The sequence below is a fragment of the Alosa pseudoharengus genome, unplaced genomic scaffold (assembly GCF_046254945.1).
Source record: "Alosa pseudoharengus isolate Yale_2024_CS ecotype anadromous, Long Island Sound unplaced genomic scaffold, YU_APseudo_1.1 YU_APseudo_1.1_scf_18, whole genome shotgun sequence".
NCBI classification, from domain to species: domain Eukaryota; kingdom Metazoa; phylum Chordata; class Actinopteri; order Clupeiformes; family Clupeidae; genus Alosa; species Alosa pseudoharengus.
Genome location: NW_027468650.1, coordinates 21,561,343 through 21,571,730, shown reverse-complemented (window position 1 = coordinate 21,571,730; position 10,388 = coordinate 21,561,343). Strand labels below are relative to the sequence as shown.

The 10,388-nt window shown below is 39.4% G+C and overlaps 1 protein-coding gene across 1 annotated transcript; it reads right to left on the bottom strand.

The window, feature by feature from the left end:
* Positions 1–2,548: 2,548 nt before the first annotated feature.
* On the bottom strand, positions 2,549–10,013 carry exog (exo/endonuclease G). Its single transcript, XM_076290512.1, has 6 exons — positions 9,660–10,013; positions 7,118–7,267; positions 6,880–7,019; positions 6,572–6,648; positions 6,358–6,472; positions 2,549–3,711 (listed from the first exon to the last, which is right to left on the bottom strand). Exons 1-6 carry the CDS (start codon positions 9,805–9,807, stop codon positions 3,259–3,261), a joined length of 1,083 nt encoding a protein of 360 aa, XP_076146627.1. The 5' UTR covers positions 9,808–10,013; the 3' UTR covers positions 2,549–3,258.
* Between the last annotated feature and the right edge of the window lie 375 nt (positions 10,014–10,388).

Here is a 10,388-nt window from a genome sequence, read left to right as displayed (position 1 = left end):
AACTATGCTAACCATGTTACTTAGCTAACCTAGCTAATCATTTTTAGTAGTTTTGTTAAAAATGCTAACTAGCATGCTAACATGCTAGCATGCTAACTATGCTAACCATGTTACTTAGCTAACTTAGCTAATCATTTTTAGCAGTTTTGCTAAAAATGCTAACTAGCATGCTAACTATGCTAACCATGTTACTTAACTAACTTAGCTAATCATTTTTAGCAGTTATGCTAACTATGCTAACTAACATGCTAACTATGCTAGCCATGTTACTTAGCTAACCTAACTAATCATTTTTAGCAGTTTTGCTAAAAATGTTAACTAGCATGCTAACATGCTAACTATGCTAACCATGTGACTTAACTAACCTAGCTAATCATTTTTAGCAGTTTTGTTAAAAATGCTAACAATGTTAGCAATGCTAACATGCTAACTTTGCTAACCATGCTAACTAGCTACAGTGGGTAGGAGTCATAGTTGATGAAAAGTGTTGACATAGTTGATGACAAGTTAAAAGTTGTTGATAGACAGCTAGTGAATGTATATAGTTTAAAAGTTTAAAAGTTGAATGTAGATAGTTTAAAAGTTGTTGATAGACAGCTAGTTTAATAGATAGATAGTTTAATGATAGTTTAAAAGTAGACCGTTTAAAAGTTGAATGTAAAAAGTTCAGTAGTTTAATGGGTTACATTGTTTAACAGTGGATTATTGTAGTGAGGACTTTTATTTTGAAACAGTTTTGGGCAGAGGAAACAGTTGAATAGGATGTGTATGGGGATTTTTAAAAAGTTTTTCTTTAATAGTTTAAAAAGTATAAAAGTTTCAAAGTTGAAAAGATATAGCAACCCGATCTGTTTGAAGACCTACGTTACAAAGTTTGAATGAAGTTTATAAGTTAAACTGTTCAAGAGAAATTGCGTCTAGAAAAAGTGGTAAGCGGAATAATAATAATAATAATAAGTTGCCTAGGAAGAACAGTACAGTGCATTTTCATGCACTGTAATAATAATACGTTTTCGGATTTCAATAGAGGGGATGCATCCCCTCTAATTAAATAGTTCTACAGCTGTGTAACCACCTAAGCTGCCGTATTAACACTTAAACATGTTTATGCCACTCAAATGCTATTGTCCATTATGCCTGAAGCTAATTATGATGCTTTAGGACAAAAAAAAAAAAAAACAGAAATGGGATCATGATTTAAATAAGTCCTGTTGGTTAAGGAAACACCTTATGGCATAGATTAGAGGCACTCTCATAGAGTAGGTTCTATGTTTCAACGTACTACCAGAAACTAAAGTGATAATTACACTGGGTTTCAAGCTGTAACTGTCAGCCATCTTGACTGATGCCATAGATTTGTATGAGGACAACGCGGCTTGGTCAGACTGCACACAGCTCACTTGTAGCGTTCATGCTTTGGTTTAATACCCTCCAGCGGTGCAGTCACTTCACCCCTGACTTATTAATGCTACTGACCTCAGCATGGCACTCCATCATCAGCCACAGCTAATGGAAAACATAACAAGTGAACGCAGTGGCGTGACCACACATGCTTAAGGCCAGCGCTGTGTTAAGGCATTCCGAGGTCCTGAGCTAGCCCTCCCTTGGGCTACTACAGCACTCCATCCAACACACACATCAGATAAGAACAGGGATATACAGGAAATAATCCCATGCATACCTTAAGAGATTGGGTTAAGGATGATGACTCCATCATACATGAACAGAGTGCATAAGTAGTAGGGACTCCATCATACATGAACAGAGTGCATAAGTAGTAAATGCACTGTGCTATGTTGAAAGGATAATAAACAATCAATCCGTCTTGTTAGTGCATGTGCTCCAATCTGACAAGTCAGATTACCTCAGATGTCTGCTTTCCTTCTGTGCAGTTTAGAAGTCAAATGCAATTATGCACGATTTCTGCCAGGGAGCAAATTGTCCCTGTTCTCCATTAGCCTCGTCCTGCATAAAAGCCCCCCCTTGATAAAACGATTGAGCTGTAAGATGAGCCTTCATCAGACATGATGAGCCATACAAGTTCAGACACAAGAGATACCAAGCATGATTCAACTTCCAAGCAACTACACACAAGGACATGGTCTGGCCAGAGGGAACATGCAGTAGTGAACTGTTTGAGAATGCTCAAGTTCAGGTGAGAAATATAGAATGCATAAAACATACACAGAATATGATTTATTTAACTGTAAATTTGTTACCGCAAGTTTAACCTTTTGTATCTTAATTATTGTCTATATATATATATATATATATACTTCTAATCCATCAGTAAGTTTCCATGAGTTCAGCAAGGCACAGAAAAGTAGATAGCTCTGTGATGGATTTCAATTATTAGAAATGATTCTAGATTCAAGGGAAGTCTTCTGGTAGTGTTATAGAACTCAATATGGGAAACAGAGACCCCTTGAGTTCAGAATGTTTAAAACATCATTTCATGCTTAAGAGAGCAAAAATGCAAGTTTCTTTCATTAAACCAGCAGGTCTACTTAAGACAGGGGATGATTATCAGATGATGCCACACAAAAAAAACAGTCAATTTAATTTATTTTGTAAATGTATATGCTTAGTGCAACACAACATGTTTATACAACTGTACTCGAGAATAACATTAACAGACGTAAAAACATTTGGTCCATGCTCCTTTTTAGTGACATTCACATTTCGGAAGACAAGGATTAGAGAAGGTCAGTTAAAAAAATAAATAAAAATACATCTCTGTGTTGTATGACTACTTGCATATGAATATGTACTATGCAACACACAACTCCAGAAGCTTTTTCAAGGCTGCAGTCTGCATGTCACTAAGGAGGGCAGACTATTCAGTAGGTGGCCATTTGGCTCTGGTTTTCAGTAGGCACTAACTGTGATGTGCATATGACCTCTTAACCATTTATGAAGAACACTTAAAGTGGGGAGTATTGTTTGTGATGGTTCCCATTAACTGAAAAATGAAATTGTAACCTTCAACCAGCATGGCAACTTCAAATTGTACACTTGTACAATCAAAAGGCAACTAAATAGGCAACTAAAATGAGTAGGCAACTAAAATTGTACACTTGTACAATTAGAACTCATAATTGGACTTATCATTGGACTTGGAAAATGCAATGAAATATTACAACCAAAGTGATCAAAAATCAGTCTTATCTGATAAGTATCTTAATTTGATGGCCAAAAATGGGTAAAAATACAGTCACCTGAAAACATGAAGACAACAAGGCTCAGTTGATCAAGTGATCATTTTTCCATCTTCCCATCTGGTCGCTCCTTTTGCGCGAGCTCGTCCTTCTTCCGTTGGTAGAGTTTCAGGAGGTAGTCATCTGGAGGGATCCCCATTTCCTTCAGTTCCGCCATGAATTTCTCCAGCTTTTCTAAACTTCTAGAACTGCCCACCTTGCGGCCTGTGAGGTAGAGGGTGAACTCTTTGAAGTCCATCAGGTGACACGAGTCCAGCTCACAGAGGTTCCCAAGAGTCATGGCAGGGTCCACTTTGGGGAAGAAGGAGAGCCCGGACATCCTCTCCAGGTCAGACAGGCTGACCTGATACTCCATCAAAGAATGATCAAACCCAATTGGTTGATTAGGCACCACAAAAGCACCCAGTGCCAAAGTGTCTGATGATGGGCCCTTTCGGGCAAGGATGACTTTGAAGAGATGTGTAGGAACAGCAACGTTGTCTTTACCAATGACCTGGCCAGACAAAAACAACAAAAAAAGTTTGTCATTTTAAATCACAATAGGATCTAATAGTAAGCTACATGGCAAATTTAACAGCAAAGTGATGTTTATACGCCACTTCCAAAGCAAAGCTTTATGCAAACTTCATCAGTTTCTTCAGAGGACATTTTAAATAACAATTACTACTGGCTATAATTGGCCAAAAGTTGATATAATTAAAAAAAAAATACACCTTTTGATGCAACTTCTTACAGAAGAGATCACATTTAGGTTGGTTACAGAAATACAATTGAAACTGGTGCAACAGTAATCTTGATGCCTTGATCACACAGGCTCACACATGCTGAAACAGACCAGTTACGTATAGCCTACAAAATAACAATGCAGTTAAAAAGATTTTACAGTGTGAAGTGCTTGGCCAAACATACTTTTTGGATACTTTGGATACAGAGAAAAATAAATAATTTGTTCCAGACTGATGAAGCAAAATGTGATGAGCAAAGCTTAAGTAGAAGTTCCTGATAAGTAATCTTTGAATTTCTGATAACCTGAAAACCAGTACAGAGAACCATTGATTGAGGGCTCTACCATCCTAGAGAGATGAGGCAGAGGGAGCCATCTGAGCCTGAGTACCTCCTGAGGCTAGAGTGTATTGCAATGGGAGGAACATGGCTCCTGTCGCAGCTGATTTGCAGTAGGTGCTGGCCCGAGGGTGGCTGTCTTTGTCCATTTAGCCTCACCAGGGAAACCAAACCGTTTACCTAGAAACCAACTGTGTGGCTGCTATGCTGAAAAGCAGTGTTTCCTCTAGGATTTTTTTAAGCAGTGGGGGCAGGCCTGTCCGCTTCGCTGCCACTTATATGTATTCACCTCTATTCACACACAATGAGGCATTATTTTCAGTTGTGATTGAGCTGTATATTTGGAGAATCTACAACAGGTCTGCACAATGAATTTTGAAAGGCAACTGCGACGTCTGCCCCATTTCTGATACCGTGGGGGAAGAAAATGAAACCGTGGGGGGCCGCCACTACCAAGTCAACATAGAGGAAACACTGGCTGAAAAGCATGGCTTCTAAACCTACAGGAAATGTCACTACACCACATAACCTATAGTATTACATTTGTATTAAATTTATTTGAAATAATAATAAATAAAGTAATTATTTCAATAATTTCTTGATGTACCAATTCTGAACTACACACATGAACCCAGCTGAATTATTTCTTCTTTTCACATGGATTACCATAATTGCCACATTCAGGCAAGAAGAGACTAGGGGCCCTATCGTGCATGCACATACATGGATGCACATACATCCAGTCAGTGATGAATTTTTCGCCACGCGCTCCACTTTTATTAAACCTTGCGCCCAGGTGTGTGGCAGTTAACAACATAAGGTGTGGTTTGGCGCATGATCCAAAAATCGCTATCTTACACCCTCTAAAAGTCATTACACCACTGACCAAGAAAAACCTGGCGGAAAAAAGGTGCATATAAAGCACAGCTAAAGATGCACTGTCACAAGATGTAAGCAGTCCTTAGCAACCAGTCCCAAACAACTCCTCTGCAGGATAAATATCCTTAGGATTTTTATTCAGTCATTTGAACATTATTGGGGTAAGTCTGTCAGCCAATAGTGAAAGTAAATATAACGGTGTAGAACTGTTTTGCCTTTCACTATGAGACCAGTGAATTTAGTTTCACTTTGCCTATGAGTTCAAATAATAGGCGAGTGCAGAATGCATGTAGGCTATACTCTGCTAGTCACACTCAGGTTTTAGTAAAGCAAGTAGCCTACTAGTGGAATTGTGCAAGTGGATTCCTTCAGACAGCGTTGACTGTCAAAATACTGACGGGCTGTTTGATGTTGTGCTGTTGGCTCTTAAAAGGGAATGATAGGTGTCAATCATTACGCCCAAAACACACCCAATGACTGATTAAGAAACATCAAAACATCAAAAAGAACAACCCTTTGGCATCCAGCGCCATTAAACTAGCAAATGTGGACTGAACATGCCTTAAAGGTGCCATGTGTAATGTCCGCCAAAAAATCAATTCATACTCCACATTCCATAAAAGATGGGGCAGTATACCTCCAGAAAGTAAGTTGGTCTACCCTAGAGTAACAACCGAGACACGTGTATTGCAGTTTGGCTGGCGGTTATGTTGCCCGCATACCGCCTCCCATGGCCGAAACTGGTATTATGACACCTGTCGGGCTGTGGCTAGTAATTTAGCATGCTAATTCAGGTTGATATCTCTGCAGCACTATACTTTGTCATTTTTTTAATGACACCATCGCCCTTATTTCTTCTCATTCTTTTGATGCGTGTAGCTCATTTTTTTGATATTTTTACCTCAATTCTTACACATGGCACCTTTAAATGTCTTTAAACTTTGCACCTCTGAGACATTTCAGATGGCCAAGATAAAGCCCAAGGAGTGACTGCCAGCAATGAGAGAGCATGGAATGTTAATGAAATTCAGTGACTTGTAGTGATACTGTACTGGCAAAATAACCGATGGCAATGTGAAATGTTTAATTCTAAATAATGTAAAATTCCAGATTTATGCCAAATATATTGGCAAATGTCAGCACTTCCTTCAGATTCAGAAATGCACATTCAGTCCATTGGCAATGTAATTTTTATTACCTGGTAAGATACAGTCTTTTTGCCATCTTCTCCTACTTCAGGAAGCACAAGAGGCCCTGACACCACCCAGACATCTTCAAACTTTTTGGTCAGGTCCCTGCAGTACATCTCCAATCTAAAAACGGCACAAAACACACACATTGCATATCATAGTTAATAATATTAATACTACTACAACTACTACTAGTACTACTACTAATAATAATAGGGGTACCTATTCCAAAAGCCAGCGTTGTTTTCATAGTTCTGAGGCACAATGTTGGAGAGGTAAAAGGTTTCAGCCATGGATTGCTGTGTAAACAGAAAAAAAACATCCATTTAGCCATTACTATTGAGGCTATATGTAAACTAATATACCTCACTGACAATGCTGAGTGGTGTGTAATCCAGTTACATTTCGCACTTTAGTTATGATGCAAGATAAGTCTTTTTAAAATGTATTTTAATTATGAACTCTGATAAGTATCTAGACTTAGTTAGTATTCTTAATATAAGCACATAAGGAGGTCAACAAGCCATTACTGTGCTGGCTTTGTTATCCCCCGCTGGTGCCATATGTCCCCTTGACCACCCACTGCCCAAGTAATCATCATTGTGTGCTGTGAAGGCCTCTGCAATGGTGGGGTCTGGCTTGAATCGGCAATGCTTCCGATCAGCTTGTCCTACAAAGCAGCACATGAGGTACCGTTATTATTACAAGTCATAGCTTATGTATGTAAATGAATGATGTAAGGACAAACTACTGAGCCAGCTGACTTACCTCGCAGTTTTGTGTTTGAGAGATGTTCAGCTACCCATCTTGGTGTTCTGTTTACTTGATCATAGGACAGAGTGTGGTTGGTGTAGTACCTAGTCTCAGCTCCAGTCAGAGGTAAACCGTAATGCCCTATAACTTTCTGGGCAGGGCTCTCTAAACAGGGATGTCAAAATGGGACCCATGAAATCACATTTTTGATATACAGGTGCATCTCAAAAAATTAGAATAGCCTATCATGGGGAACCTCACAAGGAGTGGACTTTGAATTCACTTTTTTGGAATAAATTACGGGTGTGGGGGGCATTTCCACAATATTATTTTAATTTAAAGGAACCATATGTAAGATTTTGGCCAAAACTGGTACTGCAATCACTTTCAAATTACTGCAGAGCGGTGTATCCCCTCCTCCTCCCTCCTGACTCGAGGTTGCCAACCCGGATGCCAAAACACTATTGACTTTGTGATTAGTAGATAGGTAGAGGGTGGCGCATCAGGCCAAAACACAACATGACATGACAAAACACAACATCAACATCAGTTGAGGGCTGCAACTTCACTTTTTAAATGGCAATATCCTGGCCGGACTACAGTTGTCAGTGATATAAGTATTTGAAATTAACATGATTTCTTAATGTCTAGTAGTGACATATCAGGGCCATTTTATGATTAATTGAAATACATTTCTTACATATGGTTCCTTTAATGCTTAAAGAAATGTTGCAAGGAAAGTTTAGCCTACATTAACCTTAATGTTTGCAGTGTGTCAAACACCACACTGGTGTGGGACTGGTCATTTATTAGATAGGCTACCAGAAATGGAGAAGTAGGATGAAGCCTGCTGGAGGTCCATTTCGATGGCTCAAGAGCACTGCAACCTCATCGCCCCTCAGAGGCCAGACATCATACCACAAGGTGCGTCTGTTCAATTCTCACATACTCTGTGTCTCTCTATGTTGTTAACAATGTAGCAGTCTCTTGGGGTCAGGTGAAGCCTTAGGGGCCAGTTAGAAACCTCTCTGACTCCTTCAGGAAATCACCACAATATTATCACATTGCAATTTCGTAAACAACTATGTTAGCCAACTGCGGATTGGCAATGATATGATCCTCACAATTCAAATAGCCTACGGCGGTCTCTCACTGAGCGAACTTGCCATGTCAGAGACTTTATCAGGGCTCTACACTAACATTTTTTTTCAGGATCACTTGTGCGCCTAAGTTAAAAAATGTAGGAGCAGACAAAAATTTGGGCGCACAGTCAGTTCTGTACTTAATTTACACATAATCTAACATTATACTGCAGCTAACAGTTAAACATGCCAGTGCACCAATTGCGAATATTAAGAATGACTGACAACATTTAGGCTACAGGAAACAGGATTTTAAAGATCAGTGCCTACTTTATTTTCAGTCTGTTCTATTTTCCTACATTTAGTTAATGTAAAATAATATAATACATTGCCATATTTGCATTTAGCCTGTATATCAAGTATCCTGCCAAATGTAGGCTAATTTATTTATTTGTGAATCCATCTACAGCTAATCCAAATATGCCCATGTGACCTATCTGATACTGCCTAATAGACTACTACTACTAAAACAGTCCATTTTCTCTTCCACAAAACCCAACATAGGCTAATCAAGGATATATGTTTTATACTTTTAGTTTTTATTTGAAATATCTGCATTGATGGGGGCAGTAGGCAAACGTTAGGCCTACTTTCGTTTTGCACTTCAGCTTGTATTCGGTGTAAACAAACATGCATGCGTGAAAGCCTGGAGTTGTCAGTAGCGTTCTACCTTTGAATAAAATGGGAGTATTACCGGAGGGTACTTTTGTGCCGGTTCGTTCGCTACAGCTATATGTTGCATATTGCAGCCAATACGTCAACTGGGCTAAAAGGCATGTTAGGTTACCTTTCCTTCTCTCACTGCATTCTCAGAATCTCATCCTGTCCTATCCAATGAATTCGGTGGATAGAAGAACTAATTTCTTCAATCTTTGCATCTTGGCTGGCTAGTCTAACTTTCCGCTTTTTCTGCGCGCTCTTGGATTTGATAGAAGCGACTACTAGCGAGTCACAACGCGAAACTGCTAACGTTGATGGGAGGTGTAGTTTTTATGCTGCATTCGCGACGTGATTCTATGGTTTGCACCAGTAATGTTTCTCGATGTTGCGGTGTATTTTTTAGATAAACATTGACATGGTTAGAAGTCATTCGCAGTTTCGCACCAGTGCGCCTAAATATTTTTTTGCACTCGCACGGCATAATTTTTGCATATTGCATATTGTACGAGTGAAATGGGCGCACTGTAGAGCCCTGCTTTTTTGGAAGGGAAATTGTGAAATCCGACCGCGAGAACCGTGTGTCACGGAGGTGGTATGACAATTTTTAACAGGCATAATGCTACAGCATTGTTTAACCAGTCTGTGGTGGTCACTACTAGCTAGTCCCATCCGGTTATTCGGCTGTTACGGAGTGGCAAGAGGTAGGCTATACTTTTGCAATTGTTTAGCTAGCAGGCAAACCAAGGTAACGTTACCTTTGGGGTCTGCATCAGCGGGTCTATCACTGGGTTCTTGGTTCCTCTGTAGATAAAGTTGAATCCCAGCGACACATGAGCCTGTGCTTACAACCGCCCCACATACAAACCCACCTAAAAATTTCAAAGATTTTAATTTTGAACTCATTTTATGCCAGTTATGTTTTAAGTCATCAACGACAGACGTAGACTGCTAGTAGTTAGCTATCTGGCTTTCCACGTTTCGATTTTACAGAAACTCTGCCAGACTAGGAACAAGGAATCCAAGCTAGTCAACATGTGGAGTCCTGATTGCCGCCATCTTGTAGCCTAATACATTCCGATACGTCATATAGGTCGCCAGAAAGGAGCCTACTAGGAGTCTTGTATGAAGACACGTGTCCTTCAAAGTCAGCAAGCAAAGTAGGCCTACATCTTTGTTTCTTTGTCTTCTTCTTTTTGTTCTTTCCCAGAAATAAAGTCGGTTTGGAAGCCAGATAGATTGCCAGTGAAGAGAACACATTAGGCTAGGCATAGCCATATTGCCTATGCATACTGCCAAGTTACAATAAGCTACAATTATTATGCACTTTAAATAGGCTGTTAATTAGGCCTATCATGCAACCATTTTATACTTGCAGAAATTGTATTGTCTTTAAGCGGTCTCCCCTATTTGAAAATCATTAGCCTACAGCTGGTTGGAATAATGCCAACCAGCAACATTAAAACAACAACATTAAAACTCCATGG

What these genes read in the sequence shown, in the direction of transcription:
- exog (XM_076290512.1), bottom strand. Translation starts at nt 9,807, where the DNA reads ATGAGTTCAAAATTAAAATCTTTGAAATTTTTAGGTGGGTTTGTATGT. An exon ending in CTCAAACACAAAACTGCGAG is followed by an intron (nt 7,020 to 7,117) that starts GTAAGTCAGCTG and finishes GCTGCTTTGTAG; the next exon opens with GACAAGCTGATCGGAAGCAT. An exon ending in AACGCTGGCTTTTGGAATAG is followed by an intron (nt 6,473 to 6,571) that starts GTACCCCTATTA and finishes TGCCGTTTTTAG; the next exon opens with ATTGGAGATGTACTGCAGGG.